Source organism: Marmota flaviventris, chromosome 4 (genome assembly GCF_047511675.1).
Source record: "Marmota flaviventris isolate mMarFla1 chromosome 4, mMarFla1.hap1, whole genome shotgun sequence".
Taxonomy (NCBI): domain Eukaryota; kingdom Metazoa; phylum Chordata; class Mammalia; order Rodentia; family Sciuridae; genus Marmota; species Marmota flaviventris.
The window spans coordinates 98,752,507-98,776,980 of NC_092501.1; the positions used below are offsets into that span (position 1 = coordinate 98,752,507).

The window sequence follows — 24,474 nt, forward strand, 5'->3', positions numbered from 1 at the left end:
TCTTCATTTAGAATGAGAACTTACAAAACCAACTTATAAATAGAATTCTTAGTCTTAAAGTGTCCTTGAACCTTGCTAGCCTTTTTAGAGAGAAATCTCTTTACATAAATCAGAATAGTTTTTAAACTATAGAAATTCTTTTCATCTCCTGTCTTAAATGGGCTTTAGAAAAAAACTTGATTTTCTCTGGTATTCTGGGCTGTTTTAAACATTATCAAGCCAATAGGTGTGATTGAAGATGAAATAATTTCCATTCTAAGAAAGCATTTTTGTACTTGTGATAGATCCCAGGTAATATGTGGGGCTGATTTAGATGTTACTGAGCAGTCGGGGAAAATCTAACATGCTAGCTGACACCCAGCTTTCCTTTAAAGAAGACATAAAGCCATTCCCTGCAAAGGTGAACTAAGGGATATTCCTTAGAATATCAGCTCAATAAATAATATCTTCTTTTTAAAATATTTTTTATTATTTTTTTAGGTGTAGATGGACACAACACAATGCCTTTATCTTTATTTTTCACAATGCTAGGTGAGCACTCTTCCGCTGAGCCACAATCCCAGCCCCTATATCTTCTTTTTTTAATTTATTTTTAGTTGTAATTGGACACAATACCTTTATTTTGTTTGTTTATTTTTATGTGGTGCTGAGGGTCTAACCCAGGCCTCCTCGCACATGCTAGGCAAGCACTCTACCACTGAACCACGACCCGAGCCTAACATCCTCTTTTAAACAGAAAGTCTAGAAAGGACAATTTCAAGAACAGAAAGCAACTTGGACAATAAAGGGTAAAGAAAATGCTAGAAACAAACCTGGCTAGCCCAAGTACTTTTTTGAACAGGGAAAAAAGCATGTGAGGTTTTAGCACATTGCTTTTAGTATAATTTCCCAATAATTTATTTTAAAAATAAAGTCATCTTAAAGGAAGTACTCCCTGATAATTCATCATTTTATCAAAGTATTAAAAACAATAAAACTTCCTTAAGTTGTGATTTTTTTTCTGATTTTTAAGAACCTAATATTAATTGAGGGTTTACAGTAGTTATTTTCACCTCTGGACTGTTTCACCTGAAACCGTATTTAGATGGAACTTTATGAGTAAACTTACCTATAAGCCAGATTAATAAGTGAGGATACATTTATTCTATAGCTTTTATATTCACATCTCAATAAGACATTTCTCTTGGAGGAAATTTTGTACATTTGTTAACAAATTAACAGAAGTTACAATTGTATAGCAGCTCAAAGGGCAGCAAAATTAACAGCAAATTGTGCCCAGGCTTGTTCCCAGCTGCTATTTGAAAGCATGTTCTTAAATGATCTCTACTTAAAAGTTCTATTTCTTATATAATTTACATGACAGGTCTGATTAATTTTTTGGAAATAGTTAACATGAATGCTTTCTGTGCTGTCCCCACCTGAATCTATTATAGTACTTTCACAGAATTTCTTAATTGATTAATATCAGGAATAACAAAATATCTTGAATGCTTTTTAAACATTACTATTAGAATCTTGCTTTAAAAGTCAAGGTCCATGTACAGAAGTCCTTGTTTGTTTCTGCTGTGGAGCCAAGCTCTGTGATTATATAACTTGGTATAAGACTCTTTGCTTGTCACTTCAGTGCAGTTCTAGAAATCCAAAATAACTTCTTATAGCAATTTTAAGATTTGTAGAAATTGGTGTTGCCTGAGTTAGCCAGTAGATGGTGATAATGTAAAGATCCAGTTTTCTTGTACATATTCTGAAGACAATTAGCACACGTTAAAAGGCAACATCATTAGGAATGGCTTAGGCACTAATTAATGTGAATGGATAGGCTGAAAGTGAGGCGGTGGAAGAAAGTTCTCCCTCTATATTTGAGGAAGTCTTTATGTAAACTCTGCAGTAGGCTGAATGGTTTAGTGCGGTGCTTCTCAAGGTATCTGTGGTGATGGGGCTTTCAAAAATGCAATAAAAATACTAGGTGAAAGAAATAAGAAAAAAACATACAAAATACAAGCCCCAGAGATTTTTTTTTATTAGATTAAATAGAAAAAATATCCATCAAACAGCTTTAAGAGTTTCTAAATGCTTCCTATCAATATCTGTACTTACATCTCCCCACAGACTAGTAATATTTGGTGGACAGGCACTGGTTCAAGGGCTACAGTTAAGAATATAACTGAAAAACAGACCTGAGTTCAAAATCTGACTCCCTTACTACTAGTGAGGTAGCCATGGAAAGGAAGTTAACCTGTCTAAGCCCCAATTTTCTCATTTGGGTCAGGTAAGTAATATCAATGATTAGGCTTTTTATGAGAGCTTAGTGATAATGCACTAACCACCTCTCAGGAAGCACTCATGTGTTTGCTGAAACTGAATAATGTAATTGGTGCATTTACATATTAAACAGGTTGTTTTCTCTGATCATCACTCTATCAACTTACTGGTGTTTTTCATGAGCTAAAAAATAAATATACAGTTGAGCATAACATACTTAAAGAACCTTGAGTGTGTTTGATGGCCCTAATGCAAGTATAGCTACTTGAAGATCCTTTACAGAAACCTGTCCTCTCTCTGGGAAGTGCACCCACTTTCACTGCACTGATAACACCAGTGGGAGAAGGGAGATACTTTCACATGGCTGCAGCCAGATACTTCGGTGTCCCAGATGTCTGAAGAACTGCTGAAGTATTACAGTATCAGCTCAAAGTTTAGGTGATGGAAAAACCTGGAAAACGCTGACATGAAATCTACATTAGGCAAGATAAAGGATGATACTTTATTCTTTGATTAATCATTACAGCTACAATTCATTGTGAACTTCCTACACCAGATATAAAGTGACTTCAATCTTTGTAACAATCCTGACATAATCTTTTATGACAATCATTTTAGAGAGAAGGAAACTAAGGGTTAGAAATGTTACTCTGCTTAAATCCAGAAATTTTGTTCTTGTAACACTGTATCATATCCGAAAGCACAACTACTCCAGCTTAGGTGGCTAAACAAATCTTTAAAGCCAGGTGAATGGAATGCAGCCAGATTATTATACCTGGTTGCAAAAGTTATAAAAGCTATAAAGTCAGTCTAAACTACCAAAAAGCACTTAAATGAAAAAATATCATACCAAGAGAAGTAGCTCCCACCAAGAAAATGTCACTATTGAAAACAAAGAACCTACATACCTAATACGAGCCATAATTCTCAGTAGTAACAAAGGCTTGGAAATTGAAATCAAGACATTTAACATGCTCGCTCTGGCCAATATAATAAGGGTTTCAGCTTTTTCTCAAAAAGTTCTGAAATGTTAATGTGCTGCAAATCTGCCAATATACAGTTTACCTTTCCGCCTCAAGGAAGAAAGGCTAACAAACCCACAAATGTAAAAATGAAAAAGTGATATGCTAGTGGTTGGAGGGAAAAAATGAGTAGTAGAGTTAAGGTTCTATAAACCAGTGAATGTTTTCTGTCTGTTAGGTAAAGGGATTTCTTCATATATGATTTTAATAAAAGGGAATTTCATAGGTAAAAACCAATATTCAAAATTATAAAACAAATAGAAACATTTATGCATAATCACTGAGTCAAAAATTTGCAACAGACTCAACAGAAATTCTTTAGTTGATAAATGTGGTTTGAAGGGGTAATAAAATTTTTTTATGGCTGAAGCAAGTGTCTTGTTTCCTGTTGGCCCAAAAATAGATGTTTCATTTCCCAAATAAGTAGGTTCTCCACTGTAAAGAAATATTCTTGTATAGTTGGTTTCTGTCTTCTTGAACTCTGCTCCAAATTCAGCCAACTTTTCATATGTCCTTAACACAAACTTTGAACAGTCATAGGATTCAAACCACGTCTCTGCTCCTTTTATAGGGCTGGCTTGGACAGTCCATGTTTCATAATAAATTCCTGTTTCATTGTCCTGTTTCACCCACTTTGCCATTTTGTTAAATGTGCTTCCTAGTTAAAAAAGCAAAAGAACAGTATGTGAACATCAAAGCTAATGACATTTTAAGTTAACAAGTTCTGACCTAAGATCATGGATACACACAAGTAACAGATTTTTTTTTTTTTAACTTCCAAAGCTGAATCTTTCAACAGGAATCTAATCTCAGCCAATTTTTATTCCATTCTTCAAGCCATGGCTATATTATAAACATTAGATATAATATGCATATAAAGAGTCTTATTATTTCTATAATCATTTAAGCTATAGTCAAGATTAAACAAATGCAGCAGCTCTATTTCTTTACCTTACTCAACAAACCTGAGAGAGGCAAAAGAGAAAAAGGAAGCAAGGAAGGAACTATGGAAGAGGAGAAGGAGAATGGGTAAAAGAGAGTGTAAGAAAAACTGAGATGGGGAAAAGGCTGAACTTTAGTGTTACAAAGCATGGCATGCACAGAGCATGAATAGTTGCCTGAGAAGCAACTGTTGGAGAAGGCTGGCCTGCTAGTTAAGAGAAGCACCCACCTTCAATATTTGGTACTTCTCTTTTCTTCCTGTATATATAGGTGATAGCTACTGATGGCCTCCCCACTACCATGCAAATTCTTCCCATGAATCAACTGAACTGGAAATGGTTTTGGCCAACTTCATAAACTACACAGTCACCAGGATGGTTAACCTTCTCTCCTGCCAACACTTTGTACCTGACAAGAAGAATCTTTACAAATATTTAAAAAATACTGCAATCTGCATGGGCATAACCATTATCTGGGCATTTATAATGCCCAATAAAACTGGGCCCCAATATTTCACTTTGTCGCTGTTTGCAAACCTTTCTTTGCTTATTCAGACTTGAGACCACAAAATAAATACTTCATGCTCTGTAAAACAGAGTGGTTGCCTTTATCAATTTCACAGAGTCAAAACTATGGGGTAATAGAAAGCCTGTTTTCTTAGAACTGGGGACACTGTTTTTAAGTATTCAAGTTCAAAAAGCCATCACTGTACCTAAGAACTAAGCCACTGCTGTGTTGCAAAACACTGTTTTGTAACATGAAGAAAAGGTTACAGAAAGCATTAATTACAAGACAGATGGACAACTTAAAAGTCTTAAGTAACAGCACACAACAAACATTACAGAGAAGAGTAGTCACATGTTCAAATGATCAAGTTATGTCAGAAGGGAAATCTTCAGATAATGAAGTAGGTGGAAATGGAGAAAGGAGAGATGTGAACTGGCTTGGAATGAAACAGCAACTATAAACAAAGTTTTGCTAAGAGATGCACTTTCATAATGTTAGAATGGTTTGGGATATATCAATTAGAAAGGAGGAGGAAGGACTAGAAAATAGCATAATGTTTTTAGTTCATGACCTTGAGAGGTAGGTCAACCATTGCTTGGTTCAGCCTCAATTCCTTATTTGTGAAAGGACAAAGGATGTTTTACCTTTCCCTCCAAATTATAGGTCAATGCACCTTAAAATGATTTGTAAAAAAGCTATGTAAGTAGAAAGCCTGATCATTTCCCCAGTCCTTGGATCCACTGAATAATTATTATCACAAACAGTGCTTTCATTTCAGATGTTTCCACTTTTAGGGGAGACAGCAGTTTAGGATATAGTCCTCTATAAGTGCTCTGGGTGAGCCCTTATTTCTAAAATGCAAAGGTAGCATTTGATGTGGGAGGCAATGGGAAAACATGGTAAACTGTGACCCAATGTCACCTAATGAAACACTGATAAGGTTCTGCTGAATTCCTTTTACCACTAACCCACAATGCAACACATGAAAGATTCCAACATTTCCCAAAAGAATAGAAAATCACAGAGATAAAATATTTAAATTGCTTAAGAGTGCCTCAAATTTATAAGATCATATACATTTGGGGAGGCAAGTACCAAAGTTAAGAGAATGGTTTATGGGCTGGAGGGCTGGCAGGGCTGGAGCCCCACTTAGCTGTAAAACTTTAACCTATCCGTGCCTCAGTTTCCCCATCTGTACAATGAGGGAAATAATATCTCTATAATGGGATTGTTGTGTTGATAAATGATGTACATGTACAGCACTCAGAATAGGGCCAGGCCCAGAGTAAGTCCATGTGATTAATAGCTATTATTATTTCTCAACATAAAGATGATATCTTTAAAAAAATATTATTTTAGTTGTAGTTGGACAGAATATCTTTACTTATTTTTATGTGGTGCTGAGGATTGAACCCAGCACCTTGCACATGCTAGGCCAGCACTCTACTGTAGAGCCACAACCCCAGCCCCTCAAGATGGTATTTTAATTTATCGTCACTAAAAATGTTTTTTCAGGCACAGCCAATTGGTTCTTCAATCAGGCAAGTATGGGTTCCCTTTTCCTCCTATTTTATTTAGAAAGTCTAATTTAATTGTACAAAGTGGTTCTTTCCATTCATTGTTTAACATGGATTAGAGCCAAAGATAAGCTACTCATTATCTATTGGTGAAGTTCTGCACAAGTACTAGTTTGGGTCAAAGTGTAGTGGTTCTATAAGTACATTTTTCAAATGACCTCTAAGAAGTAGAACATTACTGAAATGCCTCAATGGAAGTAATTCCTTTCATTTGGATATTGATGCAATCCTCAAATACCGCCACAGTTTTGAAACGTACCTGATATGGTTGCTACTAAAACTAATGTCCCATTTTCCTTCCAATGGACATCATCAATTCCTTCAAAAAAGCAGGCAGCTCCTTGATTACACCAGAAAGGGGCATTCATTTCAGGCCGCAGATGGGGAAATGTACAGTTGCCAAGCTGGAAAAGTTCATACCATTCCATTGTGTAGTTCTTGCCAGTTAATGTACTCTTGAATCCAATGGCATCATGCATAACTTTCTGTGTAAAGATATGAACTTATGAGAGCAACTGTTAAGTGGCCATGGGTCCAGGTAACCTGATGCGCAACAACATGGTGAACCACTGTGCATACCAAGAAGGACAACTGTTTGTCCAGAGATCCCTTTTGGTGTCGCTATTCTTGTGTCCAATCTGTGGCCCCTTAAACTCCAGCCCTCATCCACTCTGGGTTTGGCCATGGCTTCTCATCTCAGGTAGTAGGGGTGTGTGCTGTCATCACACTCATAATTTTCTTACAGCTTAGAGTAAGTACAAGACACCCCCACGCCACAGCCTCAGAAAGGAACTCCACCCACATCTCAGGGTGATGATGTGCTAACCTGGAAACATGCCCACAATAGGACCTAGAAATCAAGAGGTTTCTACTGCCTGCCCTTTCCCTTCTTCTGGGATTCCTACCTTCTCATTTTGCAGGAGCTGGGTAGAGAAGTTGCATTCAGAGTCATTACATTAAAAGGGATTCAAGCATGTGCATTTGTTACTGTCAGGGTTATAAAATCTGATCATAACTATTTGACAACTCATTTTAAATACTGTTGGGAGGCACATCAATGAATTTGTGGTAAAAAAAAAAAAAGCAGCCACTAGAATAGTGACTATTCCAATTGATTTAATAACTAAAGCATTTAATCAACCAAAGTTACAAGATCAGGGTGCATCCTTACCAAATGTCCCAGGAGGTCTCCATATTTAAATTCCCACACTGGAGCTTGTAATCGAAAGACTTCAATGACATCCTCACTCTTCATAACTGGGATTGGTGAGCCAGTGGGACAGAAAGTGTACTTAGCTTGACAATAAGGGTCTGGTTCTGGACGGAAGGAAAAGCGTCTAATAAAAGAGAAACCGTAAACTTAGATTTTAACAGGAATTTAGTTGTTCTCATACATGTTAGAGTCCAGTTTTTCATTTCAGTGTCAGTAACATTTAAGGAAACACATTCAAAGATTTGACCATATTGAATAAATATAAACATATATTTTACTTGTTACCTATGAACAAACTTATGATTTCTTTTATTTATTTATTTATTTATTTATTTATTTATTTGCTGGTGCTAGGAACTGGCTGAGTTGCTCAGGGCATGCTAAGTTGCTGAGCCTGGCCTTGAACTAGTGACCCTCCTGAGCTCCTGAGCCACTGGGAATTTAGGTGTGAGCTACCATGCCCAGCTTTTCTTTTTTGCAGTGTTGGGAATCAATCCCAGGGCCTCACACATGCCAGGTAGACACCCACTGAGCCACATTCCCAATCCAACAATGATGCCTTTAATAGCAAGTAAAACAGAATATGTGCTATATTTACTTAATAATTAATCAACATTCGTTCAAAAACATTTGCTGAGGGTCTAAAACATGCAGGGCTCTACTAGGAAGAAAGGAAACAAAGCAGAGTCTTGGGTGGGAGCTAGGAAGACATTAAATTCTCAGCCATGAGGGTGCACGGGGGCAAGTGCTAAACTAAGGAAATAAAGTCCTATGGTGGAGGATGGGGAGAGAATGGGGAGGACAAAGAAGGAGATATGGACCTGGCCTTGGTTTCCATGTACTTACTAAGACAATGTGGACAGAAAAGGAGAGAAAACATTAGGTAATATTATCCAACCATACACAGTAGAAGGATCTCCAGAAGGTTCAGTCTTCAAGGCAGTAGTGGGAAGAGGAGAGGTAGGCAGGGGTTATCATTCTGTCACTAGGAAAGTATGAACAGCAGCAGCCCCTAGAGCCCTGCAACTGACAGAACTAAGCCCCCAAGTGAGTATAAAGTAGTAGATTTGATAGGGCCGAAGATGCCCTAATATAAACCTTATTTCAATGAATTATAAGAGGGTCAGGAAAGGCCAAATTAAGGCTGAGAGATCAGTCAGGAGGAGCCTGCAATAATTCAAGAAAACAAAATAGACCTGAGAAAGCCCAGCATCAGACCAGGCTCCAGCTAGCTGAACTTAGCCAGACAGATGCTGGTCACCTTCTATACTTGGCACTCAAAGAATCAAGAATAAGAAATGCCCTCTAACTCCTAAGAATCCTGATTCCCAAAAGTTCTAGTCTGATGTATTTTGTTACAATCCTAGCAGATGAACACAAATTCTATTTTAGTTTAGGTACTTAACTGGTTTAAACAAACATATAATTATTCACGTTAAAATTTATTTTAGATCAAAGATAATTTGAAAAGTAAACTGAAGTATGAATTTAATAAAGGCAATAATATATTCAACTGGGATCACTGAATGGGAAACAAGCACTTAATTATTGAAACTTTAAAGAAACAGTGAAGAAGTCATAGACAACATGTTGCCCTAATACTAAATCATAGTTTGGGATTATATTCTCTTCCTTGTTTTGTTGAAAACTTAATTTTTATTTCATGTAACATTGTATTAATATTTTCAAGAAAATCAGCTTTAACTCTCCTATGGTTTGGATATGAGGGTTTTCTCAAATGTTCCTATTACCAAGGGAGGGAAGGGGAAACACTGAGGCATGTATTTTCCAAATTATTTTGTTGTGTGCACATACAAATATGTATCTACAAATCCCACCAATATGTATAGATACAATGCACCAAAAAAATGTGGGGAAAAGGTTCCTATTAACACAGGAATGTTCAGAGGTGGAATGATTAGATTATGTGAACTGTAACCTATCAGTCCATCCTAGTTTTAAGGTATGTGGTGGTAACTATAGGTAGGTGGGGCATGGCTGCAGAAGACTGGTCACTGAGGCATGCCCTGGAACAGCATCTTCCCTGCAATCCCTTTCCCACTTCCCTCTCTCTGTTTCATAACCCTGCCATGAGGGTGAGCTGCTTTCCTCTGCTAGGCCCTTCCTCCATGATGAGCTCCCTCATTATGGGCCCAGAATGCAGCTGGCCTTTGGACTGAGACCTTCCAAAAAGAGCCCCAAATAAACTCTTCCTCTTCTAAGTTGCTCTTGTAGGGTCTTTTGGTCACAATGATCAATAGCTAACTAAAACAAACCCCAAACCTCTTTTCACATATATCAAGCAAAAACATTCATTCCACTCACAGAATATATGAATGTTTAGGCTTGAAACTACTGGTATTCAGTAGAGTTAATCTTGCCAAAACACTAAGGTAAGTGCTAACCACCATCCTATTTTCTGCATTCTCTATGTGCCCACAGAGAAACTGGATAACTTTACAGTCGGTGATCTGGTGAAGCCAGAATTGATCCCCAGAAGTCAGAATCTAGAACTCTGCTCCTGATCATGAGGCTGTGAGGTTATCCTGCATCTGATTCATCAGTTTGTCATGCAAAACTGTGTGTGTATTCAAATGTTGCTGGTCCTTCCCCTGCCAGATGCTGACATCCATGTTTTCTTTTTCTGTCCATAGCTGTTTACCAGTCTTAGGCTGTATGAACACTGCTCTAGGTCAAAGTCTCCAAATCAGGTTTGCGGGTCTCGATTTATGACCAGCATCCTACCTCCAGCATGATGAACGTGGCAAATTAAGCGACCAACCTTCCCAGTTTGGGACTACCTGGGACTCAGGGCGGAGATAACCCAGATTTGGGTATTTAAAACTGCAAAATCCGGGGAATACCTGGGCAAGTTGTTCAACCTCTAAATTATGTCAAATGTTATGCAGTACTAATGACAGAGCGTGAAACAAGTAATAAATGCAATATGCAAAATGCTTTAAACTTTTTAAGCAGTTAAATAAGTTAGATAAAAGCAGTAACTAGAATCTACAAGTCACTCGATAAAGTAACATTGCTCCCTGATTCTTCTACAATTGAGACTGCTCCAGTTCTGGCTCCCACGTCCAAGAGGGAGAAGGGCCCCAGGGGCCGCGAGCAAAGGGCGACTGAGACACTCCACTCCTTAACTTTGTTCTAATGACGCCTCCGCGCCGCGGGGTAAGCCGGACCCAACTCCCGCGCGGGGTTCCAGCCCTTGAGCACCCGACGCGCTCTACCCCTGTCACCAGCCCGGCCGTGCGCGCGCCCCAGGGACCGCGCGTCCCTGCCCGCGCGCGCCGTCGTACTCACTTGTAGGGCACCGGCCAGTGGCGGCGGGAGAGGCCGCCCGAGGCCCGCGGCCAACTCAACGCCGCCGTCAGCCCGAGCAGCGCCAGCGCCCAGCGCCGAGGCGCGCGCCCCGGGGCCTCTCCCTGCGCTTCCCAGGCCCCCAGCCTGGCGCCCTCGGTCAGCGCCATAAGGCGGCTTGAGCGCTTCCGGCGCCTCCCCAGCCGGCGGCCGCGGAGACCTGTCGGGCGAGCATGCGCGGAGCTGCGAACCCCGACTCCGGCCGCTCACCGCCTCGGCCCGGCTGCGCAAGTTCCGGGCGCGAGATGCCTCGGAGCGCAGGACGCTCGACGACTAGACCCGGCCAGGTTCCTGTCCTCCCCCGAGCCCTAAGTGGTGGTGGCTTCCAGACTTTGCTGGTCGGGAATGCGCTTTGGTCCCGCCCCTAGGAGAATTCCCCCCAGGCCTCGGGGCCTCCAGTTTTAATCTTTGATCAGTAATACGCAATTGTTTTGGCCACCAAGCAAACATCCGGCTTGGCTTCTGATGTCCTGAGCGTCCTATGCCATTAACGTAGACCAGGCTCATTTGTGTCTTTCCACAATGACAGGACTTATTGAATAAGATTAATTCACAAGCTACATAAGTTTCATTGCTACATCGGTTTCATTGACTTTAATTCACCGAGATACTCTGTGTCCACTAGTGTTGTGACTGAGACAATGTCTTACAAGTTTTTACGTTTTTTTTTTTCCCTTGTGGTACTGGGAATTAAACCCGGAGCCTTGTGTAAGGCAAGGCAAGCATTCTATCAACTGAGCTATATCCCCAGCCCACAAGTTCTTTTATGTTATCCCCATCTTAATTACTAACATCTTTAACGCGCAAGTCACTTTGGCTTAGTGATGTGAGATATATGTGTGTGTGTGTGTGTGTGTGTGTGTGTGTATACACACACATAATATATATATATATTACATTCTAGCAAGAGTTAAGGTAGTTGGCAGGATTTCAAGAAGCTTACCAAGAGCGAAGGCAGAGAGCAGATACAAGTGCAGAGAGTCACTGAAGGAAGCCAGAAATGGATATTTAAGGAAACAATTTGAAGAGTTGAGGGTAGGGTCCAAAAAGCAGACATTTTCACAGAGTAGCTTAAAGTGGGCTTTGTGTCATCATGGGCATGAGAAACCGCCCTGAGCAGAAACAGAGAATGGGAAATTTTCTGGCCAATTTTTCTGGCCAAGGTTAGTGACCATTCACCAGGCAATGAGATCTGTATGCTGCCAATCCAGTCTTGGGATTCTTTGGTGATTGTGGGTTGTAAGTGAGGGGGTTATGTAAAGTGACATTGCTAAACTCATGAGTCTGGTGTTCATGATATGATTTGATATGCTCAAGTATCCACATGCTTCTGATTTAATTTGATGTCAACTTTTTATTGACATAAATAGATTATTCATCAATTTGTGCCTATGGTTGTGCTGGGCAGATTGTGTGCTTTTGTGGTGGCATCCCCCCTCTTCCACAGAAAATCTTAATTAAGCTTCTCCAGAGACCTCACCATTATTGTTCATAATTGATTTTGGACTCTCAATAAAATTTCTGCAAAAGAATTTTCAGGTGGGGGATATGCCTGCAGAGGCAGAGAGTGATAAGAAAGACTAACCCAAGGCCTTCACAGAGGCTTTTGCATTTCAGAGTTAGGTTCTTGAAAGCCAGCTGGTGGGAGAAAGAAAGAAAAACAAAACAAAACAAAAAACAAGCAAACAAACAAACAAAAAAACTCTCTTTCTCAGACACTGAGTTTTCACAGAGCATCCTTGGGGTTATTTTTCTAAAACTTGGAAGCTGGGAGTCAAGAAGAGTAAAAAAAAAAAAACTTACTGTTATGTGAACTTCTGCAGATTGTGAACCTCTGAGTCCCTGCCCTTACACACTGGGTATAAAGTTCTAAAACTTCCTGAACTCGGGGGATTGATTGCTTATGGTGAAAGCTTTTTCCCTCTGAACCTGAATGCAGCCAGTAAACCTGCTTCCTGCTACTTCCTTGATGTCTAGCTTCATCTGTCCTCCAACATTTTATTTGCAAAAACAAGGTGTAGAGTCATTTTACCTTGGCACTTGTACTCAAAATGTGGAAACTCATGGCATACTAAGGCTTTATAAAATGGAGTAAATCAGGGCAAGGCGCAGCCTGGAAACAGCTGTTCTTTACATCATGGAATAACTCAGAGCAGGGAACAGCCTGTGCTCTATATCTGGGCTTCTCCTTTGGAGTCCCCTACACCTAACACTTACCTGGGTGCCCAAAGCCCTGACTAGATGCCAACAATATTTCAGTGTATGAGAATTTTTATTTGGAGGCAGTGGGTGCAAGAAAGCTTGAGGATAATAATGGGGAAATAATTTGCCCTCACTGGGCCGGAGCCAGTGAAAACAATGGTCAACACAAACGATATGTAGTTTGTGTTATCTATGCCATGGAATATGTTCTATTGTATTGGATCTACCACTTTATTTGGAAGAAAATGTTACATTGCCTTCTTATCTTTAATCCTTCAACCTGTTCCCCAAGAAACAATGGCATCAACTGCCCTGCTTCTGATGAAACACACTGTCCATGAATGCTGACTTAACCGTATGCTAAAGGGCCTCACCACATGGTCACCTGTTGAACCACAGGGCAGTCTGCAGAACCCTCAGACCAGTACTTTCCAACTCCTTCACTTCACCCATGACACATGGGATCCATAGTATTTGTCAACATATTGGAAAAGCAAAGTGGTTTTTGTGGTCAGAGATAACCACCATAACCCAAGTGGGGTATGTATGTGTGTGTGGTGGAGGAGAGGAGGTGTTACTGGCTTCCTCAGGTTTGCCAGACCTGAGGGTAGATAGGAATCAGCTTTCACCCCCCAAAACACACACATGAACACACTTGTGACCTTGTCTACATGCTACACAGGGTTGTAGAGTTCTAAGGAGCTTCAGGCAGGGTCCCAATATAACAGTGATCTACTTTATGCTTTGAATATAACCTTTGCTGCTCTTATTTTTTAAATGGACAAGTTTCTTTCTCTTCCTCTCTCCCTGCTCCTTCCTAATCTGTCCCACTCCCTAATAGGATTACCTTTCTTCCCCACTCTTCCCCAGAGTTATCTGTCCCTGAGTGCACACCCACCCTAGGAATGAAGTAATCCAGACTTTGGGGATGACACCAGAAGATCTCAGAAATGACCATCTCCCAAATTAACAAGTGAATTATAACTCTAGACAGAACACACCTGGAATGTCGCCTTTAAGTCACCTCTTTAAAAGCCCCCTCTTTCTGCTGATGGGCAGAATCGCAGCCCTTGGGACAGGAGTCCCCTGTGTCTCTCCTTTGCAAGCAAAGCAATAAACCTTTTTCCTTTTCCTCAAAACTGTGTCCTCATTATTGGATTGACATTGAGGACAAGGACTGAGCATTCGGCAACATCATCTCACATTCATTTGTCTAAGCATTTACATGACTCTCCTACTTCTTCTCTATATACTACCACCCACTTCAAAATGACCAGAGCTAAACTGGCTTCTCTAAAGATACACCCAAGATGAGAGGGGGAAAGCATGCTAGCCACGAAAGCTGAAACAGAATGTCTGGTTTAAATAGCACCCACAGGATTCTGTGGGTCTGCTCTTGAACAGTGGCTTTAAAACTATTCAAAATCATAGTAGAGGCTTTAGAGTCAATAGAACCAAACACCAGAGAGCCACCGCAGAACTTACTATCTGTGCCAAGACAGTCCAGAGCTAAAAAAAAAAAAAAAAAAAAAATGTTGAGCTTGACCTTGGTAAGAGGTAAGGGTGACCCCTTTGGCATCTGCAATCCCCACCAGGTACAGGGAGTTGTCATGTAAGAATGTACCCTCATGTGAGCCCTTTCAGTCCCACCCCTCAGCTCTGATCTGTTTCTGTTCTCTGTAGCAACTTGAATAAGACCCTATTCCTCTTGGTTATGACCCCACACACACCCAGTTTGTAGACCATTATTGCCTGATCCTTCTTCATATTGGTTACTTCCCTCTAATCCTTGTCTTGTAAGGCTTTAGAACCCACAGATAGAACTGAATTTTAATCTAAGTGGTTTTCCTCAGGTCCTTGTCCAGTTTGCCACATAACGGGAACATTTCTGTCTGATAAAAGTCAGGTTTCGTAGGAAATGTAAGAGACTTCACACCAGAGGGACCACAAAACATCTCCATGAACAAATGTCAAGGAATGTTATTATAGGATCTGGGGAAGAATGGAATTGAAAATTTAAATGAGCAATGTTTTGGCAGGCTCAAAGCAAAGCAAGGATATGTGTCAGTACACTGGAGTAAGGGCTGTGGATGTGTAGCTCAGTGGTAAAGCACATGCCTGGCATGTGTGAGGCCCTCAGTTCAGTCCCTAGTAGGGCAAAACAAAAACAAAAACAAAAACAAAAAAAACAAAAGCTGAAAATAGAACTTACAAATAGTTGGTGGTCATAGTGGTAGAGGAAGTATTTCATGGCTGAGCTACATCTCTAGCCCTTACTTCCTTACAGCTTTGAGTGTCAAGACTACAAAGTGGACCCAGAGTACTATTTCCTTGTAACTCTAAAGTTAAAATAAAGATTGAATTTCCTGTTCAGAAACTCCTATCAGAAGCTTTGCATCTACCTGGGTTGATTCTCTGAGATTCTCCAGGCAATGGTGGAATATTTCACTCCTACTGATATAAATTCAAACAGGAAAGTCTCTGAATCTGTAATTTTAGACAACAAAATTTCTCAGTGAATAAGAAGAAACTAGGAGGTTGTTATGACACTGAAAGACCCCAGCCCACTTTAGGCCCAATAATAAATCACCAGGGCTTGCTTCCGCACCTGCACAGATGTCAGATGTATTTTTCAGAAAATCAGTTAAGTGTAACCGATTAAGAAAGGACAGGATGGTTGGGAAAGGAACCGGCACGGTTGGGCAAACGGGATCATACAATGAAAAACCATACAATGAATAACAAATGGTTTTTATATGGTTTTTCCAGGAACCTATAGTGAAAAACAAGTTTACCCTTTAAGTGACCTATATGCTGGATTCAAAAGAGCCAATGAGATACCTGTTACTGTGCTAGGAGGGAAACTGACCACTGTACCCTATAAAAGATCTGTACCCCAAAGCCCGGTGTGCCAGTTCACCGAAGCTCCGGCTGAGGTTTCGCTGGGCACCCGCAGGCGCCTGTGTATCAATAAATCACCTCTTGCTTTTGCAGCCAGTGCCTCGTGCGTCTTTCTTGGACAGGGAATGGGTGGGTCTTTCAACACTTTACTGACAGGTCGGTTTGAGGTGGCTTAGGAACAAAGCACCAAGGAACCCACACGCAAGAATCAACGGTCAGGTGCCAGCAGAACCACCTGTCAATCAGCGGGGTCTCCTGACCAATCCTGGATTTCAGCAAGCTCCTCTGACCAACCCCAGTGGGATAAGGGACTCTATAAACCTCCCCTTTCCTGTCTCAAGCCCTCCCTTCCTGCCCTAAGCACAATAAACATTCCAGTCTGGCTGAGCCCCATGCTTCTCCCCATCACCCTGTTGGTCTGGAGGTCTCTACTGGGAGCAAATCTCAATAAAGTCTCCTTCAGCAGCCCTTTTAATCTGCCTCCTTTTGGTCACTGCTGCCTGACCTTACATTCACAACTTACCATGGTTTGAGAGAAATGTTGTTTTTCTGATAATTTTGAGACTTACTTTATCTTTTATTTCAGGCTGATGAATAATAGGGCAGATTTTTAAAGTTCAAGCTAATTTGTACTTGTTTCACTTATAATTCCATGGGCATTATAAACCATTATTCTGGGAAAGGGCTTCACCCAAGTTGCCAAAGGAGTCCATGGAACACAAAGGAAGAGGAGCCCTGCCCTTGACACACTGATTTCCCACACTAAATTTTTTTTTTTCCTTGTGATACTGGGATTGAACCCAGAGGTGCTTTATCACTGAGCTTACATCCCCCAATTTATTATTGTTTATTTATCTACTTTTAGTTGTAGATGGCACAATACCTTAATTTTTTTGAATTTATATTTATGTGGTGCTGAGGATCAAACCCAGTGCCTCACACATGCTAGGCAAGTGCTCTACCACTGAGCTACAACCACCAGCACTACTGTTTATTTTGAGACAGGGTCTGGCTAAGCTGTTGAGGCTGGCCTCCAGTTGGGATCTTCCTACCTCAGCCTCCTGAGTCACTGGGATTACAGGCATGTGCCACTGCACCCAGCTTCCACACCAATTTTTATGCAAGAGATTAAGAAAATCTTGATGTTATTATCAACCAACCAACAAACCCACAAAAAATCTTCCCCAAAATTTATGAGACTTGGGTATACTCACCTGTTTTTTTTTTTTTTTTCCTAGATGGACACAATATCTTTATTTATTTATTTTTTTGTGGTGCTGAGGATCGAACCCAGGGCCTCACTCATGTGAGGCAAGTGCTCTACCACTGACCTACAGCCCCAGTCCTGTTTTTATAGGTGCTTAATTGGCCTACACACTACGTCAACTCTATATAGGTGCTAGTTTCAGATTTTTATTAACAGTTTCACTTACCTATAACATTATTTTAGATCAAGGATAAGTTTAATTTGGTTATGTGTGTGTGTGTGTATGTGTGTGTTTTGTGGTACTGGGAATTGAACCCAGGGCCTTGGACATGCTAGGCAATCACTCTACTATTAAGTCACATCCCTAGCCCCAATTATAAATTTAAAACCACAGTTTAAGTGTGAATTTATAAATTTAGAAATTACAATAGTCATCTACTTAATTTGTGATACTTAAAAACAAACAATATTATGGATCCATAGCTAATACTTCGCCCTAATCCTAAATCAGTAATTTTGGATTTATAATCTTTTATTAGTTACATTGAATCATTTAGACAATTCTTTAATCTTGTATTTATTTATTGAATTATTTTTTTATTTCTGTTGGAAATAATTTATCAATTTTCTCAAGAAAACTAGTTTCAGAACAAAAATTTCTCTTTTCTTCACGTTGTTAAATAAAATTTATGGAAGGCCATTGTTTTTTTTTTTTTTTTTACTGTGCTTCTGCATTAGGTTCCAACAAGCCAAACTAAAATGTAGCCCTTTGTGTTAAGTGACAAGTAAACAAAGTGAAGCTTTAAAGAAACAGGAAAACCCTCCAAAATAGGAGATTCATAGCAACCAGCAAAAAAAGGGCCCTAATCAATCTGTCCTCTCTGCTTTTACCCTCATAAGGAAAGTAAGCTGATGTTAACCAATTCCTGTTCCTGCCCAAGTTGTCTAACCAAAACCAACGGTTCTGCCATGCCCTGAAAAGCTTCCTCTATTTTGGGTGGGATGCTGTCCAACTTATGAATCACTTATGAAAACCAATTAGATTTTTAAGCTAAATTTGTTCAAATTTTGAGAGTTGAACCCAAGGCCTTGCACATACTAGGCAAGCACACTATCCCTGAACTTCAAATTTCAGCCCTGAAATTTTGTTTTTAACCATGTATATCCAGGAAAATGAAGTGGTGCAAACCTGTCAGGGAGCAGAAACACACTAATGTCAAGATTTTAACCCAGCTAACATTTTCTACATTTATCCTCCCAACAACCCTGTGAAGAAGGTGCTAAGCACCCCACCCAGAAGACCCTTACCATAATTAAGCAGAAACTTCCCACCATAATTGTAACATATAAGTTCCTTTTCTTGTCAGAAAGCTTTATAACAGAATAGCAGTAAAAATTTCTAAAAACAACTCAATGCGAGTTAGGACTTCCTATTTCTTGTGAGGACTAAAAACTGAGTTTGGCCACAGACTTGATGATGTCATTTCTGCTTTTGTTGTAAAACCTCTGACTAATCCAAAATATGGGACAAAAAGCACTTTCAGTGAACTTAAAAAATATTATTTTTATGTAGACTCTTGCAAAAAAGTAAAACTTCAAGTCCCCCGCCCCCCCAGCCAATAAAGTTCTAAGAATTTCCAGACTCATGGTCCAGAGAATCTTTTAGGCAATAGCACCTCTGGACACTGCAGCCAATAAACCTGCTTTCTGAAAATTCCTCTGGGTGCCTAGTCTCTTTTGTCCTACAGCAGTGCTACTTCCTAGTTTCAGACTGAGTAAGTATAGGCACTGAAACATTGAATAGTTTTCCTAGTATCACAAAAGGCAGTGAGAGTGGCCTCAGGTTTGATCCCCAGCACTCAAACCCAGAATTAGATGATACTGCTTCTAGAATTCACTATTCTTCTCCTTCTTTCCCTTAATGATGCCTGTGATACATAAGTGCTTTCACAAGCAGTTGCCCTTTCCCTTGCTTGCTGTGTAAGTCATGTGCCCTTCCTCTTTCCTATTTGGAGCATCATGGTCTTAAGCCATGTAAATATCCTGCCAGGTCAGGAGCTAGAATCAGCCTCACGGGTTTGCTGTTCTTCACCCACGACTTATGACCAGCATCCTACCTCCAGGCTGAAGGTGGGTTTCTTCTTGAAAATAGATGCTCGCCTTATTTATTTATTTATTTTTTGACACAGTAGTGCAAAGGTTTTTTTTTTTTGTTTTGTTTTGTTTTGGTTTTTTTTTTTCTTTTAGAGAGAGAGAGAGAGAGAATATTTGTTTAATATTTATTTTTTAGTTTTTGGCAGACACAACATCTTTGTTTGTATGTGGTGCTGAGGATCGCTTGCCAGGCGAGCACACTACCTCTTGAGCCACATCCCCAGCCCCAGTGCAAAGTTTTAATACAGATTTTTGTAATTGATACATTAAGAATGAATAGAAAAACTAGGATATATATGATTTGAATAGCACAATTAACAAGATTGGTCTAATGGACATATAACACTTTGTGTTCTTTTTTTTTTTTTTTTTTTTTGGTACTGGGGATTCAACCCAGGAGTGCTTTACCACTAATCTATATTCCCAGTCCTTTTATTTTTTGAGACAGGGTCTTACTACATTCTAAGGAATAATAATAAAGAGGAGACAGAGACAAGGTGCAGAGCAGGGAAGGTGGCAAAGTGGCTCCTTGTCCAAGTGGCCATGTTTATTTATACCAATAGGTTACATTAGGTCATTAGTACCATAACTACATTATTGTTTAGAGTATGAGTAAGGTTGCTTATTTTGCAGTTACATTTCACAGTTACAACATGCAATGTTAGGAGCTTTGTGCAGCTCTCAAGGAAGTCCATTGTCTGAAGTTACAATTAGGCAGGTAGATCCAGGAGCACCAGAGCTTGGTGAAACATTGTAGTTATCAAGCAAGCAAGTTCCTTTATTCCCAGGAGTTATATGCCTAAGATTAAGATTGAAACCCTCAGGAAGAGCATTACTACAGTGGCCAGGCATCCCATGTCTTTTACAGGGAAGTTTCCCAGCAGCCAGGCATTCTGCACCTTTGCACAGAAACTTCCTAGCCACCAAGAATGACACAATCAGCAAGTTTATTAGAGACCCCAATCCCAAACACAGAACCCCTACACTAAGTTGCCGGGGCTGCCTTGAATTTGTGATCATCCTCCCTCAGCCTCCCAAGTTGCTGGGATTATAGGCATGTGCCACCATGCCTGCCCTGTGTCCGGTGATTTAAAAACTCACATTCTTTTTAAGCTATATGGAATATTCATGAAAACTGACCATTGAATAAACCTCAAATCTAGCCTTAAGATAAAAAGTTTGGTCATTTTTATACATTATATTATCTGAATGCAATGTAATTAAACATAAATAATTTTTCATGTAGTAATAAAAACATCTTATGTTTAAGATTTTTTTAAAAAAATTGTTCATTTATTTTAATTAGCTATATATGATGGCAGAATGCATTTTGATTCATTGTACACAATTGCAGCATGACTTTTCATTTATCTGGTTGTACACAATGTAGCTTGGCACCACATGTGCAGCCATACATGTACCTAGGGTAATAATGTCCATCACATTCCACCATCTTTCCTGTTCCCATACCCCTTCCCCCCTCCCTCTTGCCCAATCTATTTTTCCCATGCCCCCCTCCCCCATTATGGATCAGCATCCACTTATCAGATAGGGTGCTCGCCTTTTTTTAGCACCTGGGACAGCTTAGAGAATTTTGTTGAAGGAACATGAGGCAAAGTCAATGAAAGCTCCCGTAGGGAAAGTAGAGAAGTATTTTCTGGAGAATGTAGAATTCATCTTTAATAATAAAAGAATAAATTTCATTCAACTATATGGGGAACATATGAAGTTGTACAGAAGAAATTTGGGGACCATCCTAGCGGAACAAAGTAACCGATTCTTTGAACTGTCTTTACTATGATTCTATAAAACATTTAGGCTATATAAGAGAAATTCTGAACTTTCTAAGAATGAGTTACATTTGTGGGACACAAAATTTCACAAAAAACAGTTACATCTTCATGGCCCTTAGTTAACACTCTATCTAAACCTCAAACTCTGTTTTAAGCGTCCTAGGAAATGATTTATATTCCACTTCTGATACAGATGAATGGGAGTAATGGTGTTTCGCACTCAGTCTTCTCAAAAACACCATTCAGCCTTAGAACCCAGGAGTGAAAACCTTACTGTACAAAATTTTAAAATTTTAAAAAATGCAGCCGCCAGGGGGCGCGCGGGCGCCGCCTCCTCAGATCGCCGCGGTTTGCTCGCGGCCGGAGGTCCAAGCCCTGGAGGCTGTCACCGCTGCCCTCGCGTGGCAGCCAGGCCTGAAGCTTTGGCGGCGTTGGTGCTTCACTCTGAGCTTTTTTCTCTCCTGCGAATTTCTGTTGTTAAGCTGTTCCCATCGCTCCTTTCTCTGCCATTCGAGAACAGAGTTTTGTTTTTTATTTTTTTTTAAATTTTTCTATTTTTCTAGTTGTTTGTTGATAGACCTTTATTTTATTTATTTATACACGCTGCTGAGAATCGAACCCAGTGCCTCACACATGCCAGGCAAGTGCGCCACCGCTGAGCCCCAGCCACAGCCCTTGAGAACACTTTTAGAGGCTGTCCTGTGTCTGCTGTCAGAGCGTGGAAGAAGGGCAGACCCCAGGCCCTGCTGAACCTTCATCTGCAGCCTGAGACGTACACTCCTGGCTGCTGACCTCCGCAGATAGCTTTTTTTTTTTTTTTGAGGGGGCCACAAATATACTCGACATAAGCAATTCAGTGGCATTGATTACTTTTACAATGTCACACAACCATCTCAACATTCACCTTCCAAACTTTTGCATCACCAGAAACTGAAACTCTGTCTCTGTTAAATAATAACTCCTATTCTCCTCTCTCCCTCCAGCTCCGAGGATAAGGTCTATTCTACTTTCTGCCTTTGTACATTTGACTATTCTGGATATATCATAGCAACAGAATCATATAATATCTGTCCTTTTGTGCCTGGCTTCTTTCACTTAGCATACATTTTCAAGGACATGTTGCAGCATGTGCCAGAATTTCCTTCCTTCTTGAGGCTGAATAATATTTCATTGTAGGCAGAGACCACTTTTTTTTTTAACCATTGTATGTAGATGGACACTTTGGTTGCTTTCACATTTTGAATATATTGAATAATGCTGCTACAAATCCCTGCCTTTAACTCCTTTAGGTGCTTGCCTAAAGAAGTGAAATTTCTGGATCATATGGCAATTCTGTATTTAATTTTTGAGCACCTGCTATAGCAATTGCATCACTATTTTTAGTAATAATTAAAAGCATGCTTCTCTCTCTCTCTCTCTCCATATATATATATATATATATATATATATATATATATATATTTTTTTTTTTTTTTTTTAATTTTTTTTTTTGTCTATAAGACTTGAAATTTGAAGTCAGAGCACACCTCTATTCCATTGCCCTGCTGAGTTTCCCCAGGAGGAAAAATGACTTCTTTAAGGTCATTACTAATTAGTGACAAAACCAGTCCTAGATGGCAGGTCTCTTGTCTCTAAAACTTAGGAAAGGAAAAATTTGGCACCTGCTTCCCTGGAGGGGAATTAAAATTAATGTGGCTGTTATCTTATTCATCCTTTCAACAAGGTGTTACTGACTTCCCAGTGAGTGAAGGGCCATGTCCTGCATACCCTGGTTTGGGCTGTTTAATGAGCCCAGGTTGCTGGGATGAAGTCTAGTGGAAGTTGATGGACTTATTTGCTCTTGAGAGCAATGCAGCAAATGCCTTGGTGCCTGCTAAAGTTTCCAAGGGACATGCACACATTGAAAACATTTTTCACTCTTTGGGCAGGTGGATTCCATTAATTCTACAAACAACTGAAGGTAATCTGTTTGCAGAATCATTGGTTTAAAATCAAATCCACATTTCTTTGCATCTGTTGTTTATGGCCTTCAGATTAATAATAGGAGATGTGTGTGCATGTAAATGCATGTGCTTAGAATATATCTTTTACATGCACACAACAAAGATAGAAACTGTTACTCAATTTTATGAGTAAATATGAAAATATGATGAAGAATGTTTACAAAAAAATGTGTGTGTGTGTATATCTATGTCTATATCTATATCTATATCTATATCTATATATTGTCAGGAGGAGGCTCAGACTGTGGTAAAGAGATTTTGGATCCCAACATGTGGGAGAAGATCTAAAGCACAGTTGGAATAGTGGACTTGCTTTATTCAGAGGTGGCAGCAGCTTCTAACCAGACCCCAGCTCCAGCTTTAGCCCCCAACCTGTTCCATTTATCCCCCAGCCAGTTCCTAATTATTTGCAGCACCCCCCCAGTCTTTTCCAGAGGCCTTTTTTTTACATGTTAGCTTTACTTTCTTTATTAATTAATTTATTTTTTTAGTTGTAGTTGGACACAATACCTTTATTTATTTATTTATTTATATGTTGTGCAGAGGATGGAACCCAACTCGCACGTGCCAGGCGAGCGCTCTACCTCTGAGCCACAACCCCAGTCCTCCACAGGCCTTTTTTATATGCAGACAGACAAAGAAGACACAGTGTCAATAGGTTATATCAGTGGGCACATGCTCACAAGCAAATGTTTATGACCTTAAGGTAGATATGTTAAATCAGAGTGTTTATGACCTTGACTACACACTAAAAACATAGTCCACTGGAAGTTTTGGTGAGGGAGCCTAACTACAGCCATTTGGGGCCTGCCCTACAGTTGTCAAATACAAAGTTTAGTAACAGGAAACTAAGACTCGTGATTTTATAATTTTTTAGCTCTAATGACAGTCTCTCAGAGAGTCAAGGGATGTTTGACTCAGACCAGCTTTGTGCACTCTGTGGCAAAGTGGACCTGTAAGCTTTGAGTTAGAGAAACCAATGAAGAAGATAGGACTCAAAGGCTCCATGCAATGATTTGAATGTTTGTTCTCCAAATTCATGGGTTGGAGATCTCCTCTCCAATGTAACCCTGTTGAGAGGTGATGGGACCTTCATGAGACAATGAGGTTGTGGTGCACCATCCTCATTAAGGAATTAATGAAGTTCTTGTGAGAGTAGGTGAGTTATGTCAAGAATGGGTTATTGGGGCTGGGGTTGTAGCTCAGTGGTTGAGTGCTTGCCTCACGTGAGTGAGGCACTGGGTTTGATTCTCAGTGCCGCATAAAATAAATATTTATTTTTAAAAAGAATGGGTTGTTGTAAAGAGAGTTCAGCTTCCTTG

At 39.9% G+C, this 24,474-nt stretch overlaps 1 protein-coding gene across 1 annotated transcript; it reads right to left on the reverse strand.

Moving 5' to 3' along the window:
• Positions 1-1,996: 1,996 nt before the first annotated feature.
• On the reverse strand, positions 1,997-11,185 carry Cln5 (CLN5 intracellular trafficking protein). The gene is made up of 4 exons (XM_027938072.2): positions 10,836-11,185; positions 7,482-7,647; positions 6,570-6,795; positions 1,997-3,942 (listed from the first exon to the last, which is right to left on the reverse strand). The coding sequence occupies exons 1-4, from the start codon at positions 11,000-11,002 to the stop codon at positions 3,431-3,433; spliced, it is 1,071 nt and encodes a 356-aa protein (XP_027793873.1). The 5' UTR covers positions 11,003-11,185; the 3' UTR covers positions 1,997-3,430.
• Between the last annotated feature and the right edge of the window lie 13,289 nt (positions 11,186-24,474).